We start from the raw sequence: 23,723 nt of genomic DNA, 5'->3' as shown, positions 1-23,723 counted from the left end.
GACTCTGGTTCTCGTATTGGAGTGTACAGCCACCTAAGAACTCATGCTAAGAGTGGAAGCAAGTCTTCCTTGATTCTGAGGGACTGCCTATGTTGATGAGTTCTAGACACTCCAGCCAGGTGAAACAACCTCTCAGCATCTACCCTGGCAATCCCTCTCAGAATCTTGTATGTTTCAATAAGATCACCTCTCATTCTTCTAAACTCAAGAGAATACAGGCCCAATCTACTCAATCTTCCCAGTTCCCACCCTCCCAGTATGCGTCGACAGTGGGTAGAAGCTGTTTAATTTGGTGTGTTGCAGCATGGTGAAGGGCCTACGGATGTTTTTAATCTGCAGTGAAGGCGCTATGTAAATGCACGTTGTGGGTGCGTGCTCCAGCTGATCACCTCTCCCAGGGTCACCGCCCCGAGACAGCAGTGAGTCTCCTGGCCGCTGGGGGGCGCTGGTCACTCTGTCGGTCGGAGCGCGCATGCGTGGCGGGCGCGGGTGTTTCTGGGAGAGTGAAGGGCGGGCAACAGCCGTAAGTGCAAGTGTCCGAGTATCAGAGGCCACAGCCTGAGTGCCGGCCCCGCCATGGGATATGCGCTGGTAAGTGAGTGAGGGAAAGCAGTGTACCTGTCGGGGGGGGGGGGTCTCTGTCATTCGGGGGAGTCTCTCAGCAAGCGCTGGGCTGACGGCAGCACCGCCAGGGGCGGGGTGTGTCGGGCTGTGGGGAGGGGAGGGAAGGTGGAGCTTGTGCTGGTGCAGGGGCTGTTTAACTACACAGTTGTCAGAAAGTAAAAGACCATGTGCACACAGGCAATGTATAAACCAGCTGCTTTTTGTGTAAAATAGCTTTCTTCCATTGCTGTGTTGTTTATAGCCACTTAGGTTTGTAAGACCTGATACTATAATGTTCATCCTGTGTTTAATTATTTTGTGTTATTGCATTTTTGCTTCCGGTTGAGCTCACTGCACTGGAAAATAATTGCCATGTTGAGTACAAAAAAACCTTTGTGGCTGTTCTGGGGGTGTGATACTGTGTTTTGGGGCGGGCGAGGAGGGAGGTGGAATTCTCCCTGCATTTGTACAAATATACCTGGAACGTACGGTGGAATATTTGACTAGTGGGTGGATCATAAAAATGGAGAACACTGCCAAAATGCCGCAGGGTCTTAATATATTCATCTGGCAGCATGTCCTTGAAACTAGTTTTGAAAGTTAGCTTGCCTGTTAAAGGAATAGCATTGCTTGTATTTAGTAAGGATTTTAGTTAATGTTAAATAACTTGAAACCATTGGACTTTACCATCAAGCATTTAGTGTTGCACTACAATAACTTGCTCAAGATGTTTTATTGACTTAAGATTGCTGAAGAAATACATGCTATTAATGGAAATCAATATCTTGCTTTCAATTTAAGCTCAAATTAAAGCATTCTACACCATTACATTTTTTTTTGTAGTAGGTATAGAGGGTGCAGAATTCCTAAAATGCATCCAGGAGAACTTTTTAGCCAGTATGTAGCAAGCCCAACAAGAGAGTGTGCGGTTAAGGACTTAGTTTTAGGGAATGAAGCTGGGCAGTTGGAAGGGGTATCAGTGGGAGAGCATTTTGGTGATCATGATCATCATTCAATTAGATTTAGGGTAGTTATGGAAAAGGACAAAGATAAACCAGAAATAAAACTTCTAAAAATCCAATTTTACTAAGCTGAGATGTGATTTAGCCAAAGTGGACTGGAAATAGCTACTTGAAGGTAAACCTGTGTCAGTAGTGGGAGGCATTCAAGGAGGACGAGCCCCCTGAATGTTGAGGGGCATATAGGGTAGGATAAAGAAAAAAAGGGAGGCTTATGACTGAAACTGAGGGCTCAATACTGTAGAAACCTGAGAGTAGTATAGAAAGTACAAGGATGATTTTAAAAAGGAAATTCAGAAAGCAAAGAGAGCATGAAAATATTTTGGCAAGTAAAATCAAGGAAAACCCAAAGATGTTTTATAAATACATTAAGTTCAAGAGAATAACTAAAGAAAGAGTAATGGCATATTAGAGACCATAATGATCTGTGTGTGGAGGCAGAAGAAGTGGGTATGGATCTTAATGAATATTTTGTGTTTGTTTTCACAAGAGAGGGGTAATGCAGACATTGCAATCAAGGAGGAGTGTGAAATATTAGATGAAACAAACAGTGAGAGAAAGTATTCAGGAGTTTAGCCACTTTGAAAGTGGATAAATCCCCAGGCCCGGATGAAATGTATCCCAGGCTGTTGAGAGAAGCAAGAGGAAGTAGCAGAGGCACTGACCATTATTTTCCAATCCTCTCCGGCTATAGGAGTGGTGCTGGAGGACTGCTAACATGTGACCTTTGTTTAAAGAGGGAGAAAGAGATAGACCGGGTAATTACAGGCCAGTCAGCCTAACCTTGGTGGTGGAAAAATTATTTGAAAAAATTCTAAGGGACAGAATAAATCTTAATTTGAAAAGACATGGATTAATCCAGGCCAGTCAGCATGGATTTGTTAAGGGTAGATCGTGTGACTAACTTGATTGAATTTTTTGAGGAGGTAACAGAGGGTTGATGAGGGTAGTACGTTTGATGTTGTGTATATGGATTTTAGCAAGACTTTTGATAAGGTCCCACATGGCAGACTGGTCATGCAAGTAAAAGCCCATGGGATCCAAGGCAAAGTGGCAAGTTGGATCCAAAATTGGCTCAGAGGCAGGAAGCAAAAGGTAATGTTTGATGGGTGTTTTTGTGACTGGAAGGCTGTTTCGAGGGAGGACCTGCAGGGCTCAGTACTCGGTCCCTTGCCTTTTGTGGTTTTAACAAAGATTTAGACTTGAATGTAGGGGGTAAGATTAAGAAGTTTGCATATGATACAAAAATTAGCTGTGTGGTTGATAATGAAGAAAGCTGCAGACTGTAGGAAGATATCAATGAACTGGTCAGGTGGGCAGAATAGTGGCAAATGGAATTTAATCTGGAGCAGTGTGAGGTGATGCATTTGAGGCGGGCTAACAAGGCAAGGGAATGCATATTAAATAGGACACAGAAGTGTAGAGGAACAAGGGGACCTTGGAGTGCATGTCCACAGATCTCAAGGTAGCAGGCTAGGTAGATAAGGTGGTTAAAAAGGAATACAGAATACTTGCCTTTATTAGCTGAGGTTTAGAATACAAGAGCAGGGGGTTATGCTTGAACTGTATAAAACATTAGTTAGGCTACAGCTAGAGTACTGCGGGGAGTTCTGGTCACCACATTACAGGAAAGATGTGATTGCACAAGAGGATACAGAGGAGATTTATGAGGATGTTGCCTAGACTGGAGAATTTTAGCTATGAGGAAAGAATGGATAGACTGGGTTTGTTTTCTTTAGAACAGAGGAGGCTGAAGGAAGACCTAATTGAGGAGCCTGGATAGAGTGGATAGGAAGGACCTATGTCCCTTAGCAGAGGGGTCAACAACTAGGGGGCATAGATTTAAAGTAATTTGGTCGGAGGTTTAGAGGGGAAATGTTTCACCCACAGGGTGGTGGGGGTCTGGAATTCACTGCCTGAAAGGGTGGTAGAGGCAGAAACCCTCATAGCATTTAAAAAGTACTTGGAAGTGCACTTGAAGTGCCTTAATCTACAAGACTATGGACCAAGAGTGGAAAGTGAGATTAGGCTGGATAGCTCTTGGCCGGCCGGCGCGGACACAATGGACCGAAATGGCTGCCTTCCACGCTATAAATTTGTATGATTCTATGATATGTTTGGTGGGGAAAAAGGCTGGCACAATGGCTGACTGCCATTTTGATTAAACCTCTTTAGAATTAATTGGCAGTAACTGCTGTGCAAAGTGAAGATTAATCGAAGTGGTGAGAAGGAATTCAACCAAGGGGGAGGGGCATGTTAAGAGAATTAACATTACATTAGTCCTATCTATATTCTGTTCGAAAATCTCTCTGCAGCGTGGTGTATTCTTAACTTGTGGTTCTTGCGAACATTGTTGGAGAATGCTTTTCATTTTTTTTAAATTTTGGTGTAACTTCAGTTAAATACAATGGGAAGCTTCCTCCAAAGTAATTTAGCCTAAGTTCAGAAAAGCATTGTGGGTTATTTCCATTTCCCAAATTGTGCTTTTGTTTAAATAGATATTTACTGTTGGACATGCTCTAAATTCCTCAAAAATCCAGTCATCTTTGAGTGATGGAACCAATTTATTCCTGAACTATTTAGTGCTGTGCTTTAAGACTACCCAGACTCGCTTTGCTTCCAACTGCTGCGGCACCAAAAAATCCACTTTCAGCCCATTTCTTGTTAGATTTAAGAGTGTAGATATTTACTATTTTTGCTTGTCAATTTTTTTTTTTTTTAAGAGTGGCAAATTACTGTGTTTTTAACTACATGCATTGTTTGACAAAATCCCAGGTGTGGTTCTCCTTTCAAAAAAAATGACTGCCTAAATAATTGAATGGCGTGCAGCTCAAACCGACCAGGAAGACAGTACATAAGGTTTAAAATGACTGAAATGTCTACCACTTAATGTAAAAGAGACAACTGCTGAACTAGTTTATGGCGATTGTCCTTTCTTGGGTATCCATTGCAAAGCAAGAGTGTTTGTGATTTTTATTGAATTGTGTTAACTTCCTGGATAAATATCCCTGTTGTGCATTCTGTTTACCATGAATGAAAACAGAAATAAAATCCCATCAAGACGATTTAAATAAAAAGTAAAGCATACGTGAAGATGGCAGCCATAGAGACGTTGGAAGGCATGAAGTCTTCAAAGCAGTTAAAAGAAATGGTGCTTTCGATGTTGATATGGCTGTAGGTACTGTGTTGTAATTGATCAGTGGGAATCTGCTGTATTTGAGGTGTAGTTGCTGGGAAGTGTTGGAGTGCTGTATGACTTCCCAGCATTTACTTGGGAGGTAAACGGTTTAGTCTAAGGAATGAAAACACTCTACTGTGCCCATATATGGAGACAATAGACCTGAACAACTTGCTTCATGCATCAGGGGTTGCATTAGTCAGCCTATGAGATAAAATAAACCACGCCATGTGTGCTAGCTTAAGTAAAGTGAGGCTGCTTTCTCTAGTAGATTATAAGAGCAGGTCTTCAGGTGTCCTGGTTAACCCTTGCCACTGGATTAAAAAGCCTAGCTCTGTCAAGTCCGTGTGGTGGCTGATGTGCGACGGTTACCACACGGTTTTTAAAAAAAAATCCCCACACAGGCATCTTCCACCCTTTCAATTGGAGTTTAGGACTGGAATATCGGGTCCTTCATTGAAACATCTGAACTCGTGGAAGCAAGTAATCCTCGTTCGAGGGACCGCCTATGTTAAGACTTGTGCAGAGCTGTGCCAGTGATTTGCAAATGAGCCATTGTTGGGTTTTCTGCAAATGTTTTCCATCAGTGGCAGCTTGTTAAACTACTATTTTTAAAAAAAATTGTGACACTTTTTTCCCCCAGAGAAGTAGCCAGATTACATCAACTGGAGTTGAGCCAAATGGGAAATGGAGATTTAAAAAAAAAACTGGAATCAAAGATGTTCTGCCATCTGAACTTATAGATTTGTAGTTCGGGTAGCAACCTCGTTCGAACTGGATGGAGCAGCTCCACCCAGAAAACCAACCCTTCAGACGATTGGACCGTTGTCCACTTCGAGCATTTTCTGCTTTTATCGGGAACTAGCCAACATGTGATTCAATTGTAAGGGGAATAGATAGGCGATTCTGCAGCTGCAACCGAGACTCCAGGATGATATGTTGCCTCCCTGGTGCAAGGGTCATGGCTGTCTCGGAGCGGGTGCAGGACATTCTGAAAAGGGAGGGTGAACAGCCAGTTGTTGTTGTGCACATTGGTACCAACGATATAGGTAAAAAAAAAACAGGATGAGGTCCTACGAGACGAATTTTAGGAGCTAAATTTAAAAAGTAGGACCTCAAAAGTAGTAATCTCAGGATTGCTACCAGTGCCACGTGCTAGTCAGAGTAGGAATCGCAGGATAGCTCAGAAGAATACGTGGCTTGAGCAGTGGTGCAGCAGGGAGGGATTCAAATTACTGGGGCATTGGAACCGGTTCTGGGGGAGGTGGGACCAGTACAAAACGGACGGTCTGCACCTAGGCAGGACCGGAACCAATGTCCTAGGAGGAATGTTTGCTAGTGCTGTTGGGGAGGAGTTAAACTAATATGGCAGGGGGATGGGAACCAATGCAGGGAGACAGAGGGAAACAAAATGGAGACAGAAGCAAAAGACAGAAAGGAGATGAGTAAAAGTGGAGGGCAGCGAAACCCAAGGCAAAAAAACAAAAAGGGCCACTTTGCAGTAAAATTCTAAAGGGTCTAAGTGTGTTAAAAAGGCAAGCCTGAAGGCTCTGTGCCTCAATGCGAGGAGTATTCGGAATAAGGTGGATGAATTAACTGTGCAGATAGCAGTTACCGGATACGATGTGGTTGGCATCATGGAGACATGTCTCCAGGGTGACCAAGGCTGGGAACTCAACATCCAAGGGTATTCAACATTTAGGAAGGATAGACAGAAAGGAAAAGGAGGTGGGGTGGCGTTGCTGGTTAAAGAGGAAATTAATGCAATTGTAAGGAAAGACATTAGCTTGGATGGTGTGGAATCGGTATGGGTGGAGCTACGGAATACCAAAGGGCAGAAAACGCTAGTGGGAGTTGTGTACAGACCTCCAAACAGTAGTAGTGATGTTGGGGAGGGCATCAAACAGGAAATTAGGAGTGCATGCAATAAAGGTGCAGCAGTTATCATGGGTGACTTTAATATGCATATAGATTGGGTTAACCAAACTGGAAACAAATACGGTGGAGGAGGATTTCCTGGAGTGCATAAGGGATGGTTTTCTCGACCAATATGTCGAGGAACCAACTAGGGGGGAGGCCATCTTAGACTGGGTGTTGTGTAATGAGAGAGGATTAATTTGCAATCTCGTTGTGCGAGGCCCCTTGGGGAAGAGTGACCATAATATGGTGGAATTCTACATTAGGATGGAGAATGAAACAGTTATTTCAGAGACCATGGTCCAGAACTTAAAGAAGGGTAACTTTAAAGGTATGAGGCGTGAATTGGCTAGGATAGATTGGCGAATGATGCTTAAGGGGTTGACAGTGGATGGGCAATGGCAGACATTTAGAGACCGCATAGATGAACTACAACAATTGTACATCCCTGTCTGGCGTAAAAATAAAAAAGGGAAGGTGGCTCAACCGTGGCTATCAAGGGAAATCAGGGATAATAAAGCCAAGGAAGTGGCATATAAACTGGCCAGAAATAGCAGCGAACTCAGGGACTGGGAGAAATTTAGAACCCAGCAGAGGAGGTCAAAGGGTTTGATTAGGGCAGGGAAAATAGAGTATGAGAGGAAGCTTGCAGGGAACATTAAAATGGACTGCAAAAGCTTCTATAGATATGTAAGAAAAAGGTTAGTAAAGACAAACTTAGGTCCCCTGCAGTCAGAATCAGGGGAGGTCATAACTAGGAACAAAGAAATGGCAGACCAATTGAACAAGTACTTTGGTTCAGTATTCACTAAGGAGGACACAAACAACCTTCTGGATATAAAAGGGGTCAGAGGGTCTAGTAAGAAGGAGGAACTGAGGGAAATCCTTATTAGTCGGGAAATTGTGTTGGGGAAATTGATGGGATTGAAGGCCGATAAATCCCCAGGGCCTGATGGTCTGCATCCCAGAGAACTTAAGGAGGTGGCCTTGGAAATAGCGGATGCATTGACAGTCATTTTCCAACATTCCATAGACTCTGGATCAGTTCCTTTTGGAGTGGAGGGTAGCCAATGTAACCCCACTCTTTTTTTAAAAAAAAAAAGGAGGGAGAGAGAAAACAGGGAATTATAGACCGGTCAGCCTGACATCGGTAGTGGGTAAAATGATGGAATCAATTATTAAGGATGTCATAGCAGCGCATTTGGAAAGAGGTGACATGATAGGTCCAAGTCAGCATGGATTTGTGAAAGGGAAATCATGCTTGACAAATCTTCTGGAATTTTTTGAGGATGTTTCCAGTAGAGTGGACAAGGGGGAACCAGTTGATGTGGTGTATATGGACTTTCAGAAGGCTTTCGACAAGGTCCCACACAAGAGATTAATGTGCAAAGTTAAAGCACGTGGGATTGGGGGTAGTGTGCTGACGTGGATTGAGAACTGGTTGGCAGACAGGAAGCAAAGAGTCGGAGTAAATGGGTACTTTTCAGAATGGCAGGCAGTGACTAGTGGGGTACCGCAAGGTTCTGTGCTGGGGCCCCAGCTGTTTACATTGTACATTAATGATTTGGATGAGGGGATTAAATATAGTATCTCCAAATTTGCAGATGACACTAAGTTGGGTGGCAGTGAGAGCTGCGAGGAGGATGCTATGAGGCTGCAGAGTGACTTGGATAGGTTAGGTGAGTGGGCAAATGCATGGCAGATGAAGTATAATGTGGATAAATGTGAGGTTATCCACTTTGGTGGTAAAAACAGAGAGACAGACTATTATCTGAATGGTGACAGATTAGGAAAAGGAGAGGTGCAACGAGACCTGGGTGTCATGGTACATCAGTCATTGAAGGTTGGCATACAGGTACAGCAGGCGGTTAAGAAAGCAAATGGCATGTTGGCCTTTATAGCGAGGGGATTTGAGTACAGGGGCAGGGAGGTGTTACTACAATTGTACAGGGCCTTGGTGAGGCCACACCTGGAGTGTTGTGTACAGTTTTGGTCTCCTAACTTGAGGAAGGATGTTCTTGCTATTGAGGGAGTGCAGCGAAGGTTCACCAGACTGATTCCCGGGATGGCGGGACTGACGTATCAAAGACTGGATCAACTGGGCTTGTAATCACGAGTTCAGATGAATGAGAGGGGATCTCATAGAAACGTTTAAAATTCTGACGGGTTTAGACAGGATAGATGCAGGAAGAATGTTCCCAATGTTGGAAGTCCAGAACCAGGGGTCACAGTCTAAGGATAAGGGGTAAGCCATTTAGGACCGAGATGAGGAGAAACTTCTTCACCCAGAGAGGGGTGAACCTGTGGAATTCTCTACCACAGAAAGTTGTTGAGGCCAATTCACTAAATATATTCAAAAAGGAGTTAGATGTAGTCCTTACTACTAGGGGGATCAAGGGGTATGGTGAGAAAGCAGGAATGGGGTACTGAAGTTGCATGTTCAGCCATGAACTCATTGGTGGTGCAGGCTCGAAAGGCCGAATGGTCTACTCCTGCACCTATTTTCTATGTTTCTATACGGTAATTTTATGCCAAAATTACCGTTTTTGCTGCGCTACTGTTTTAGGCCTAACTTTCGGCCTTTGCATCTCTGTAAAATTGGCATTGCACGAAGATTCGCAGCGCAAACCGCGAGTTTCATCAATTTTTGTCTGGGGCTGGTAGCGCTGTGAGAGAGGCCTTGGGAGGGGAGGGAAATAATTCACGACCCTTACCTACTAAATTGTCTTCATACTTACCGCTGCTGGCAGGGCTGCACCGACAAGTTTGACCCTGTCGGTATTCTGGGCGTGGCGTAAGGGTCGGGAGAGTGCTGGAAGTACGACTAATGCAATGTGTCGCGTTGCATGTCGTTTCACTTCGGCGCACCTCTCCACGGCAGTACGTGGAAGCGCTGCCGCAAAGAGATGCCCGAGGATTCCACCGGCCTGTTGCAATGTCGCCGCAAATCCAGCCCATAAACTTACACCTTTAAATACGAGGGTGTATGTTTCGGGTAATGTGCAAAGCAAACACAAAGTACTTGTGGCGTAACAATATGTTAAGCATACGTTTGGCATTGAACTGCCTTTATTGCTTTACTCAGCTTAACCATCTCCCTTCCTAGGATCATTGGTGCACTGAACCACTCCTGATCGGGTTTCTGAAAATATAAGCAGAACTATATTGCTTTACCCTGCGAGCAATTGCAAAGTTGTCTTGCAACTGCACTCCTGTCTGATTTTCTTTGTGCTAACTAATATTTGCTGTTGTCTGACCTGTGGGCTATAGTACACTCTGTTCTACAGCAATGACAAATTATATTTAAAAATTACTTTGAGCACTGCGACATCCAGAATTGCAAATGTGTAATTGCCTACATAGTAAACAAAATGGCCCTTTTGCAGTCCAGTTCCAGTCTTACATGTTCAATATCTGGTTGAATTTTATCTTTATTGAGGATTTGACATTGGGTAACTTGTTCTTTGGGCTGGGCTTGGAAAAGTGCCCCAAAATATGAGTTCACTACTGTAATTATCCCTTTGGAGATATGCCAGGCCCTTCCCAATGATAGTATAGCTGCAAATGGTAACTCAGTGAAGAATTGTTCTTCTGCCTTTTGTGTTTTACCTCCGTTTTCTCATTTCTTATTTTTGCACAACTTTCTGTCTATTCACGTGCTGTCCTCTCCTGCTCAATAGTCAACATGTGTTATCATAGGCAGTCCCTCGGAATCGAGGAAGACTTGCTTCCACTCCTGAAGTGAGTTCTTTGGTGGCTGAACAGTCCAATACGAGATCCACAGACTCTCTCAGGTGGGACAGATAGTCGTTGAGGGAAAGGGTGGGTGTGACTGGTTTGCCGCACGCTCTTTCCACTGTCTGCGCTTGATTTCTGCATGCTCTCTGCGTTGAGACTCGAGGTGCTCAGCATGTGTATGCTGTTATCACTACTACTGTTGTGTTGCTACTTTTTACGTATAAGCTTTTAAAACTTTATTTAGCTGTTTAGTGCAAGTTTATTTTGCATTGCTCAAATCTGTGATTTCAACCCAATTAAGAATTGTTCAATACTAGGGTGGCCTCACCCCTCCTTCTCCAGCCCCACAATCCCCCCCCGAGATGTCCGCTCCTCTAAGCCTGCCCTCTTGAGCATCCCTGATTATAATCGCTCAACCATTGGTGGCCGTGCCTTCTGTTGCCTAGGCCCCAAGCTCTGGAACTCCCTACCTAAACCCCTCCATTTCTCTACCTCTCTCTCCTCTTTCAAGATGCTCCTTAAAACACATCTTTGACCAAGCTTTTGGTCATCTGCTCTAATTTTTACTTGTGCGGCTCAGTGTCAAATTTTTATCTTGTGAAGCGCCTTGGGATGTTTCATTGTTAAAGATGCTATATAAATACAAGTTGTTGTTGTTGTAGTGACATAGCCAGAAGGGGCAGAAATTTGTAATCAAGTTCTTGGGCATCACTAGCAAACCTTCACATAACTTGAGTGTCACAATCCTTTGCACAAGTTAGCTGGGAGAGTTTACACTTGTCAGCTTCAAGTGAAAAGTGACACATCCTGCTGTCCCTGATATTTTTGGCATTAGGCAGCAGATAATGCCCTTGTTCCAACAAGACAAGCTCTGCAGTGCTTGCATTTAATTATTGGCCTAGGGTTCAAAAACTTCACATTTTCCAGTGAGTAATTGGGAGTGGCACATTGCTTGTAAATTCAGATCTTTTGACCATATTGATACTGTATTAAAATCTGCATTCCCTGCTGGTAAATAAGAATGAACAGTTTGAAATTCATGTATGAAGATGTTAAGGTCCTAGACTTTGACCGAATGTAATATTTGGAGTCAATTTATTGACAATGCAGCACCTATATTGGCCAAGATCTCAACAATTAAAGAAAATGCTGTTCCACTTGAGATAAAACACAAGTTGGATTGAGTGGTGAAAGCAAGGGTGCAGCTTAGGAAAAAATGGAGGAAACTGATCCCATTCCATACAAGAGAAGTGTAAGCTGATAGCATAATGGAAACAAGGTCATGCAAGAACACGTACCATTAGCAGGATATTGTTGGCAATTCACTGGTGCTACCTCGCATTCTGTTACATTGATCACATTACTGAGTGTTTATTTGGTGTAAATTGGCAACTTTACTTTAAGTTGCTCGACTGAAATGCACCAGCAACTCTAGCTGCTGACAGGTTTCCATTTCCTACCACCAGTTAGATGTTTAAACATTGACAAAGTAAGTGGCCTGCTTTGCTGTGTCAGTGTTCAGTGACTTTCTTTAAATGTCAGTGGGAATAACTGGCTACCAGTCCTGACCCATGGAAACAACCTGACATATTCTGGCACATACATTTTATAAGCTGTAGCCAAGTTTGGTGCAAAAATGGAACCTGATATTCTTGTGTACTCTTCCATTTTATTCCTAGTCATAGCTGTGTAGACATTAAATGGTAAGAGAGGACAAATGTCTATTGCAGATAATTAAGATATTGGTATAGTCAGGTCAGAGTGGAAAACATTTATAGTGAATTTAAAAGGTTACTCAACTGAGTTTGGATAAACTCCAGTAGAAAGTGATGGGATTCCAGTTTACCATTCCATCCTGTTGTCTACATGTTCTGGTCCTAAGCATTATTTAGAATAAGTTCTAGGCTGAGGGGTCAGCAATCTTTGTTTTTAAACTGAATATTTAATTAACTTGACCTTGCAGGTTTTAATTGCATGTGTCCATGATGTAACACTGACAGATGACTTCTCTGCATACTTGTACTGTTGTAGCATTCTTTAAATGCGCGAAACTGTAAGCCAGTTTCTTTTTCAGTGTTCTTGATTGTCCATTTAATCACTTTTTTTTTAGGTCAGTTATGTGCCTACAAAATGTTTGACCATTTGCCACTGGCTCATTTGCCTTACTAATGCTGCATGTAATTTGGCTGCTGTGCTCACTGGGCTATTTCAGTTGTGACCTACTTTAGAAAGTTGAGGTTCAAGTGTATTATACTTTTATTTTTAAAAATTACATAGGATTACATTACATAGGATATACGGCACAGAAAGCGGTCATTCGGCCCAACCAGTCCATTTATGCTCCAGTCGAGCCTCCTCCCATCTTTCCTCATCTAAATCGATCAGCATAACCCTCTATTCCCTTCTAGCCTCCCCTTAAATGTTTCTATACTATTTGCTTCAACCACTCCCTGTGGTAGTGTTCCACATTCTCACCATCTTTGGGTAAATAAGTTTCTTCTGAATTCCCTATTGATTTCTTGGTGACTATCTTATAGTGATGGCCTCTAGTTATGCTTTTCCCCACAAGTGGAAACATTCTCCCTCTATCCGCTATCAAAACCTTTCATAATTTTAAAGACCTCTATTAGGTCACATTTTTCTCTTTTTCAAGAGAAGAGACCCAGCCTGTTTATCCTTTCTTGATAGGTATACCCTTGCATTTCTGGTATCATGCTTATAAATCTTCTCTACACCCCCTCGAGTGCCTTTATATCCTTTTTATAATCTGGCAACCAGAACTGTACGCAGTACCGTGTGGTCTAACCAGGGTTCGATACAGGTTTAGCATAACTTCCCTACTTTTCAATTCTATACCTCTAGAAATAAACCCTAGTGCTTTTTTTATGGCCTTGCTAACCTGTCGCAACTTTGTGATTTGTGTGTCTACTCTGATCCCTTTGTTTCTCTACCCCACCTGGACTCGCACCTTCCAAGTAATGTGACCTCTCTTCTTCCTACCTAGCTTATTAATGTCCTCCTGTAATTTGTTGCAATCCTCCTCAGTATTGACTATTCCACCCCAATTCGGTGTCGTCTGCAAATTTAGAAATTGTGTTTTTGATTCCAAGATCTAAATCGTTAATATAAATTGTGAACAACAGTGGCCTCAGCACTGATCCTTGTGGAACACCACTACCTATCTTCTGCCACTGAGAATAAGTTACCTTTTACCCATACTCTGTTTTCTGTCTTGAAGCCAGCTAGCTATCCATTCTGCTACTTGTCCCCTGACTCTGCATTCTCTGACCCTGTTCATCAGTCTATTATGGGGTACCTTATCAAAGGCCTTTTGAAAATGTAGGTAAATTTCATCTACTGCATTACCATTGTCTACTCTTACCTCCAAAAAATTCAGTGAGGTTGGTCAAGTAAGACTTTCTCTTTGAAATCCATGCTGACTATTCATTATTATTATTTTTGATTTCTAGATGTTCTATTTTCTCCTTTAGTAGGGATTCCATTATTTTTCCTACCACCGATGTTAAGCTGGTCTATAATTCCCTGGACATGTTCTATCCCCTTTCTTAAATATAGGTATTACGTTAGCTATCCGCAAGTCCTCTGCCACTACACTTTTTTCTAATGTATTATTAAATATGTGTAGTAATGCCTCTGCTATCTCTCTCCTAGATTTTTTTTCCAATGCGTGGATGCAATCCATCCAGACCAGGGGTTTTATCCTCTTTGAGCTTGATTAGTTTATTTAATGTATCCCCTCTTTTTTTTATTTTAAATGCACTTCTCATTACTGATATCATCCAATGTCCTGTCTATCTGTTCTATCTCCCTGGTAAATACTGAAGCAAAATAATTATTTAATATTTCTGCCATCTCTCTATTGTTACCTGTGGCATTATCCTGTCTATCTTTTAATGGTCCTATTTCCAGCCCAGCCATCCTTTTTTTATTGATGTGCCTTTAAAATATTTTACTATTTTGTTTTGTTGATTTAATTTCATAGTTCCTCTTTACCTTCCCAATTGTTTTTTTGACATCTCTCCTAATCTCTTTGTATTCTTCCTTATCATGCACTTCCCTGTTGTCTATGTACTTAATGTATGCCTCTTTCCTTGCTCTCCAATTGATCTCTTATGGCTTTACTCATCCATGGCGTCTCATTAGTGTTTAGTTTTTCTTTCAACGGGATATATTCCTGCACTCTGTTGAATACCGTTTTAAATGTTTCCCATTGCTGTTCTACATCATTGTTTGCCAATATTGTTGCCCTTTTTATTTTCCCAAGTTCTGTTCTCAGCCCCTCAATCAGCTTTTCTTCAATCTATTACCCTAGTTTTCGTCATACTTATGTCCTTCCCAATTATCATAGTGTATATTATGGTCACTATTGCCTAGATGTTCCCCCTACTTTTACTTTTCTTATCTGCTCTGGTTCATTCCTCATGACTAGGTCCAATAGAGAATCCTCCCTTGGGATTTTTACATATTGGGTTAAAAAGGAGCCCTGTACACAGGAACTCCATTCCCTTATCCCCTTTACCTGTCCAATTAATATCAGGATAGTTGAAATCCCCCCATGATTTATTTTTACTCATTTCCCTAATTTGTCTGCATATTTCTTCTTCCACCTCCCTTCCACTATTGGGTGTTCTGTCGACTACACCTATTAGTGTGATCGATTCATTATTATCCTTTATCGCTATCCATATGGATTCTATTTTTGTTTTGCTGATAGCTGCATCACTTTTTTTTCTACTGCCATTGTTATCCCTAATAAGTACAGCTACTTCAGCTCCACCTTTTTCTAAATGTTATACCCTGCAATGTTTAATTCCCAGGCCTGATTTTTCTGTAGCCATGTCTCCGTAATCCCTACTATGTCTGATTCCTCAATGCATGATTGCCTCCAGCTTCCCTGTTTTATTACACTGTGTGCATTGCTGTACAGTTTAACTCATATATTTTTAATAAGATTCCCTCACGTTTAACCATCTTTTCTATGCTTGCCATTAATGTTCTCCCTTTATTCTTTCCATGCTCTTTCCCTGTTTTGTTTAAATTTAGGCTGGTTACGGATCCATTCTCCCCCCCCGCCCCCATATTACTAATTTAAAGCCTCCCTATTTACCCTTTCTGCTAGGGTACGGGTCCCATCCCAGTTCAGGTGGAGCCCATCCCATTGGTACAGCTCCTTCCAGTCCCAGAACTGGTGCCAGTGTCCCATGAAAAGGAACCCATCTTTTCCACACCAGCCCTTTAGCTGCATGTTAATTCTCCTGATCTGTTTGCTTCTATACCAATTTGCACGTGGCTTGGGCAATAATCCAGAGATTATTACCCTCGAGGTCCTGCTTTTTAATTTGGAGCCTATCTCCAGATCCTCTTTCAGCAGGACCTCCTCCCTGTTCCTACCTATGTCATTTGTTCCAAAATGGGCCACGACAACTGGATTTACCGTTCCCTTTCCAAGTTCCTTTCCAACCGTGGTAAGATATCCCTTACCCTAGCAACACACCCGTCGGGATTCACATTTGTGCCTGCAGAGGACGCTATCTATCCCCCTCTATCCCCTATCACTAACACATTTCTATTCTCTCTTTCTCTTTCCCCCCCCCCCCCCACCCCACCACCCAGATAGCCTTCTGAGCCAAGGCGCCTTCGTCTGTATTGTGGCTGGCTTCCCTGATGTCTTCCTCCTTGTCCTCACGGGTAGCGAGTACATTGTACCTGTTGGACAGGAAAACTGCCCAGAAATTCCACCCCCTCCAGCTCAATGACTCTGAGCCGGAGAGATTCGAGATGGAGACACCACCTGCAGATGTTTGCTCGGTACAGTCTCACTGCAGCCCAAACACACAATGCTGTGCCATATCTTAGTCTAGTGTTATTTGTTTAATTTGCTTAAAACTTTATTCAGTTATTATTTTTAGTTATATTAATTTATTTATTTTGTTTTTAATTTCATAAAGTACAATATAGTTTCCTGCTCTTACTTTAAACCACTGTTCTAGCTTAGAGAAAAAACATTAATCCTCAATCACCTACCTGCGGTCCTGTGATGTCACTCCTTATTTTGTTTTTGTATCCGCTCTCCCGCTGTGCTGTTTAAATGCTCCTCTCTCCCCATGTGCTCTGCTGCACTGGATTAATATCCAATTACATATTGGATTTATTGTGGAGCTTTGTGGGCTGCTTGACTATAGCTAAGTTGAGTTTAATATGTTTTGGTACTGAACTACTCAAATTTGCATAGTACTCTTGTGTTGTGGAGTGACTTTCAATCTATACAATGGGCCAGAATTTACTGTGTAAATGACCGTGAGGCTAACAAGCTCACCGTTTATGCGCAAATCAGACAGCAACTTCAGAGGAGACCGACGCGCAGTTAAACACGCACATCCGAAAGTTGCTGTCTGAGATGCACTGTTCAGTGAATCTGGGTAAGGAGATGTACAGTTGCTTTCTCTGTTCACACAGACCCCAGATGCCCTGTAGACAGTGCTGTGCTGTTTCAGTCTCCCACTAACAGCTTGCTGTGCGAAAGCTCATGGAAATTAAACAGCCAAGTCTAACTAATAGCAGGTGCTGTTCAGTTGCCACTGACAGTAAATTCTGGCTCAATAATTTTAGTCTCACTGGGTGCTTATTTCTGTGGCAGTGATGCATTACCATGTAAGGTAATATACAACCCTAAATTAAAACTATTCCACTAGTGATTCACAAAATGCAGCTATTGTAAAGATTGGTGAAATGTGAGTCCATATTTGCTTGTGCTTGGTTCCTGCCCAAGCTCTTTGCTGAACTGTTTTGATAGAATTCTGTGCAAAAATAAATGCATATGCTCCTCCTCTCTTCCCTCACCACAAAATAAGTTTTCTTGAAATTATACTGTGCCATCATGGTGCATATTCACCGGTGTTCACGTGAAATTGCTATGCTATTTTTATTTTATTTTAACCAGTTTTATTTTTATATTTAAAAACTAGTTGAGACATCAGTCAAAATGGCTAAGAACAAAATCTAACACTGTGTTCATGTACTAGTATTCTTTAAAGTGAGTGACTTTTGTTATACTAGTCCTAGTCTCCATTTCAAATTCTGGCTAATACCTTTGGATTAATTCTGCCACACTATTAAGTAACCCCTGAACTACTTCATGCTAAAGATCTTTTAACTTTCTTTAATGAATGAAAGCATACTGTAGTTCTTGAAATAATGTATCTGTGCATGGTGTTGCCATGAAGTATTGTTGTGTGTTGCAGACCTCGGGAGTGCTTTTTGCGTTTGGAGCGGTTCTGTTGACGACCATTGGAGTTGTTGTGGGACACTATGTATTGTCCAGAAAAAAGAAATCTAAAATCACATTGCAAGATCCCAATGAGAAGTACCCACTGCGACTAATAGATAAGGAGGTAATTATGACTACTTTGTTTTTTTTTTTAAGTATTCAGTCTTTCAAAAATTACTAATGTGAAAATACTGTTGCTGTTTGTTATGCTTTTTAAACAGGTTGTGAATCACGACACCAGGCGGTTTCGCTTTGCTCTTCCGTCAGCCGATCACATTCTTGGTTTGCCTGTTGGTAAGTTACTTTCATCCTGACCAGCTTTGTTGGCCAAGGGCTACACAAGAACAGTTTAGATTGACTTGCTCTGACACTGCAATTTCTTCCCTTGTGGAGAAAAATATCTTTCTCCTGATGGCCGAGCTGAGACTGGGATCTTAGCACATTATGGGCCCAAATTTGGCCAGGAGTTGCTCTCTTTTTTTTTTTGGAGCAACTTGATTTTTCTGGAGTATCTTAAAAATCCCCATTCAGTACATTTAATTTGCGCCAGTGTAAGTGAGTTAGGATTTTTAGTTTTTATTTCAAAAAGGGGTGTTACCAGCCACCTACGTCTGTTTTGGCCATTTAAGCCAGTTTGGACAGCTAATAGTTGCTCCAAACTAACTTAGGGCAGTGTATGTGACCACTTGTGGCCGCACAGAAAACCCTTGCGGAGAGTTAAGAAATCAGCGCTGGTAAGTACATTCTAAAGCACAAAAATAAGCATTCAATAACTAACAAAAAAATACAAAGAAGCTGGGAGGCCCTGCACCAAGACTTACAAAGCACAAAAAGTAATAAGCAATCAATCAATCAATAACAAATTAAAAAAAAAAATAGAAGTCCTACCAAAACACGGCCGAGGAAAGCAGCGGGCCACCGATGAGGGAGACCATTCGGCCAGGGATAGGGGCAGCAAGCTTCAGCCCCGTCCACACAGCCTGCAGCGCGCACACAGATTCTGGGGGAGAGGAGCTACTGCACATGCGCGCACACTCTAGCGCGCATGTGCAGAAGTCCCGGCACTCTGACTCCACCCCCGAATTCAGTTACCATGCTACGCCACCATCGAGGAGGGGCTGGGGAGCGGCCAAACTCGTCCGGAAGATTTTTGGCACCCTTGGAGTTCTACAAAAGCGGCGCACTTCTGGTGAGTGTGCCAGAAATCTGTACTGGCCCAATTTGGGCCACATATTAGTACACCAGCATGCTGTGTCACTTGTTCCAGTGTGTGCTATTCATTGATACAATTATTGTCTGCTCTGTGCATCATTACCAGCATCTTTTGTTTTTCTAGATTGGCTAGGTCTATGATTTTCTTGTTTGTTTTTTTGCTTCAGTTGCTCACCAATCGTATTACACAAAACCCTTGTGTAGAGCCACGATGCAGGAAAAAAACTAATCCACCCAGGTGCAGATTGAGAGGAAAACTTTTGATAGTGTTGCTTTAAATGTTAGCAATCCGCATGTGTTCCTATATTTGCAGCAAAGTAATGGAAAACCAAATCCTAGATAAGATTTAAGGATACTGGACCCCACATTGTCCCCTCCTAAGTTTGTCTGTGCTCCAGCTATGCCTTCCTCACACACCCTACCCACTGCTCTACCTAGACTCCACTCTCTGCTTATTTGTCTGTGAGGCAGTGCTCACTCCCTGCTCAACTCATTCTGGGAAATGCACCCGACTAGAAAAAGAAATTATGTGCGTATGGCCCCACCAGACACACAGCCCCATCTCATCCTCTGTCTGCAAGCATTGCCCTGGGACAGCTGCTAGTACAGTTAAAATTGTATTACTTCTGCTGTTACTAGTTTTATGCTTAAACACCAGTTGTTTGACTTGGATCTTTCAATTCAGGACAACATGTCTATCTCTCAGCAAGAATTGATGGAAGTCTTGTTGTGCGACCATATACTCCAGTTTCCAGTGATGATGAAAAAGGCTATGTGGATCTTGTTGTCAAGGTAACACTTGTTTCATTATTCACCAACAAGAATGTAACTTAATGTATTTTTAAATATGATGGATTCTGTGAATATAACAGTGGAATTTAAAACTAGAAAGTAGCTAACCCTGTGCAGGACAATGAAGAATCTTTTCACCATAAAATAAAAATGAAGCAGTGTAGATACAACACCGTGCCGTTCATTATTTGTCAGTGTCCAGCTCACCTCTTTAAAATGTCATGTTATGCTTGGTTATTTTTGTCACGAGTGCCTGTTACAAATTTCGGGTCTGTATTTTCAGTGTTACTGGACTCTTTTTTTTTTTATATATAGGGGACATAGGATCTGCTTAATGAGTTGCATGATTTCTAGTAATATTGGGAGTGGTACGAATGAAAAGGCCTTACTGTAACCTCGCAGTTTCTCCTATCAGAAACGAGGCAAAACTGATTTATTTTTCATTATATATGAACGAACAGTAACAATTAGAAAATAATGCACACTACACTGTCCCTTTTCTGACCAGTAATCTCCCCAAAACAGGTCAGCAGTAAGCTTGAGAGCTCTCCACTTCCTTTTCAGTTCTCGCAGACTGTGCATTTGGCAGAACAGAGAGCCAACTGCTTGACCTCTAACCCTCCTCGATGCTCTGCTTGTGGATTATCCAGATGAGCTGTCGATCAAACTGATTGCCCCATTTCTTTTCCCCCTTCCCCAAGATGCGAGGGTCCCTAGCACTACTCCCTTCTGGGCTCATGATGACTGCCCTACCAACATACTCATCCAATCTCCCCGCTGGATGTGTTAACACATCTCATTGTCAAATTGATGTAGTGTGTGTGAAATACCATCCTGGGTAGATGCTTCCACTGGGTCTAATTTCTTGTGTTGAATCTTAATCTGCGTCACCAGACAATTATGAATTTAGCATCTGCTGAGTTGAAGTTAACTTAATTTCAATATCTTAATATAAATTACAAGAAATAACACATGGTGCCCTAAAGAACTGTTCCTTGTGAACTCAATAGTACTAATCATTGTCAGATTAACCTTATCTTTGTAGTTTAGTTGGCTATGCATAAATATGTAAAGTTATCCAGGTTAATGATTTATTGCATTAAAAGTCAGAAACTGATTAACTTACACAGCACTCGGAATTAAGAATTCAGGACGGCTGGGTAATCAGTAGATGAAAATAATTGGTCTGCATCAAACTTGGCAACTTCAGCTAATTTAGCTGGTCTCTTAGACAGCTTGTTCAAAAAAGCTGCGCACACATTTGTGTGCGCACACAGTGCAGTAGCCAATGTCACTGGCATATGCTAGTCCAGTTAAGCACTCTTGCTTAATTTTCTGCTATGTCTGGAAGATCGATGTTCATGATTAAATTCTATGTTTCTACTGTAGCATCTTCTATAGTTCACACACTTCAGTATTTGTACCTGTGTACTTCAAACACTTGTTATACGATAAACCGTGTCAGCTTTGGCTCAGTTTGTAGCACACTCGCCTCGGAGTCAGAAGGTTGTGGGCTCAAGTCCCACTCCAGGGACTTAAAACCTAAATCTAGGCTGACAGTGCAGTGCTGAGGGAGTGCTGCACTGTCTGAGGTGCCGTCTTTCGGATGAGACGTTAAACCGAGGCCCCGTCTGCTCTCGGGTGAACGTAAAAGATCCCATGGCACTAGTTTGAAGAAGAGCAGGGGAGTTATCCCTGTTGTCCTGGCCAATATTTATCCCTCAATCAACATAACAAAACACATTATCTGGTCAATATCACATTGCTGTTTGTGGGAGCTTGCTGTCAAAAATTGGCTGCCGTGTTTCCTATATTACAACAATGACTATACTTCATTGGCTGTAAAGCACTTTCAGACATCTGGTGGTCGTGAAAGGTGCTATATTAATGCAAATATTGTTTTACTTTTATATAGCTTTACATTTGGGAATAAATAACCATTCAATCCTATTTACTTTGCTTTTCTGCTGGAGTTGATGCTGATTTTAATTCCTTTTTTAGCTTCATCATAGAAACTCTGCTTGATATTGTCTCTTTGCAGATCTATTTTAAAGGGGTACACCCCAAGTTTCCTGAAGGTGGCAAGATGTCTCAATACCTGGAAGATATGAACCTTGGGGATACCATTCACTTCAGAGGGCCAAGTGGATTACTCACTTATCAAGGCAAAGGTGAAGTTTGAGTTTGCAATCCACTCGAAGGCACTAATCACATTTTATCACTGTCATTACCCTAATCTCAGATTTGATAAGGATCACCTACATTCATAAATGTATGTATGGGGGTGGGGGGAGGAGGAGCGTGTGGAGGAGAAACAACCTATAACTGTTCATCTGTACAGTGTACCCTTTGTACTAAATTTATTCTACAGTATTGCAGAGTGTGATGTCTGTGGCACTAAAAGTGCCTAGGCAATGCCAAGTTATGGAGACTTTGAAATGTAACAATTGTTACGACATAATCTTGAACAAAGACTTTCAGAAGGTCAGCTGTATTTGGGTGTGTAATAGTGTAATGTCCTGTTAGCATGATTTCCGTGGATTAACAACCGCATTAGAGTTCAGTGTGGCCATCAAATTGAACTCATTGTACAGGTTCTTATCAATAACTTTTGAAGTGCTGAAGGCATGCTAATTTTAAACACCACTAGCAAAAGATTGAATGGAACAGCGGCACCAGTTGGCGCTGAAGAGCGCTGCTAACAGGGTGCTTACTGCCGGACCGCCACATCCCGAGAACTTGATTGGAGTGTTAATGGCGCTACCACTTAGCGCTGCGCACTCTAGTGGCACCCACTTGATGTCAATGCACATAGAACGCCACGGTCGGGAACTTCAGTGGGTTCGCCTGCCTAAGTGTCTGGTGCTCATTGCGACAGTGAAGGCAGGCGTACCAGAAGTTCCCGGGGCGCTACTGAAACAGATCATCAGGTGAGTGGTTAGAAGGTGAGGTTTTTTCATTTACTTGCACTTTATTTAGCTTTGTTTCACTTTGTCCGATGTTTCAAAATGTTCCACTCGCTTCCTTGGCATTTATTTTTACTCTTCAGGTGGTCCAGTTGACCTCCACTTTGAGCAGTATTAGAGCGCCAGAACTTCAGTAGCGCTACCAGCTTGGCGCCCCAAGAGAATTGTGGAACGTTTCCCTTACACTCCACTCCACTCTTGGGGTGCTAAAAATCAATATCGCTACCACCGGCGCTAAATATCGTGCGGTGCTACAATTAGTGCCCAGGCAATGTTAGCACTTCAAAATCGCTGACCATCAATTTCTTCTTCTCCCCCGCTTATACATCTTAGTCATCATATTTCATGCCATAAAGTGACTCTGAACACGATCCTAAAAGTAACTTCTGACTTGTGCAATGAATGTTGTTCATGATCACAAAAGCTGTTGCATTAATACAAGTGAAACCTGTGATGTGTACTTGGGTGCATTGTAACTATCAGCCAGAAAAAGGCCTTGGATCATCACTTCTGTCTGCAGTGTCTGCTCATGATTCAAATTCTAAACTGGTGCAGTGTCTGCTTTTCGTTGCTGTAGACATTAAAACAGTGACTGGGTTATTAATAAACCCGAGCACGCTGGACTCTGCCGTTTCTGAGAATAGGCAGTGAACAGTGATGGCACCAGTTCTGCTGATGTGGTTTCCGACAGCCAACTGATGGCTTTTTTGAGACATCTGGGGCTCTCCAGCTCGTGTTCAATCATAGAATGGTTATGGCCGGGAAAAGGCCATTCGGCCCGTCGAGCCTGTGCTGCCTCTTTGCAAGAGCACCTCAGCTAGTCTCACTCCCTTTCCCTGTAGCCCTGCAATTTTCTTTTTTTCTTTCAGCTATTTATCCAACTTCCTTTTGAAAGCTGTGATTTGAATCTGCCTCCACCATCCTTTCAGGCAGTGCATTCTAGATCCTAACCACTCGCTGTGTTTTATATAACCTTTGGTTCTTTTGTCAATCAACTTAAATTTGTGGCC

The 23,723-nt window shown here is 42.3% G+C and overlaps 1 protein-coding gene across 1 annotated transcript in view; it reads left to right on the top strand.

Annotated features, from left to right (window-relative positions):
• The first annotated feature begins 474 nt into the window (after positions 1-474).
• Positions 475-23,723, top strand: part of LOC139227834 (NADH-cytochrome b5 reductase 3-like) — a 36,377-nt gene continuing 13,128 nt past the window's right edge. Inside the window, exons 1-5 of the mRNA XM_070858907.1 lie at positions 475-591; positions 17,718-17,867; positions 17,965-18,037; positions 19,641-19,747; positions 21,789-21,918. Coding sequence (XP_070715008.1) covers positions 577-591; positions 17,718-17,867; positions 17,965-18,037; positions 19,641-19,747; positions 21,789-21,918 — 475 coding nt within the window. The 5' untranslated portion in view covers positions 475-576. The remainder of the gene's footprint in view (positions 592-17,717; positions 17,868-17,964; positions 18,038-19,640; positions 19,748-21,788; positions 21,919-23,723) is intronic.

The sequence above is a fragment of the Pristiophorus japonicus genome, chromosome 17, assembly GCF_044704955.1.
Source record: "Pristiophorus japonicus isolate sPriJap1 chromosome 17, sPriJap1.hap1, whole genome shotgun sequence".
NCBI lineage: Eukaryota > Metazoa > Chordata > Chondrichthyes > Pristiophoridae > Pristiophorus > Pristiophorus japonicus.
This window is presented reverse-complemented; position numbering and strand designations above follow the sequence as displayed.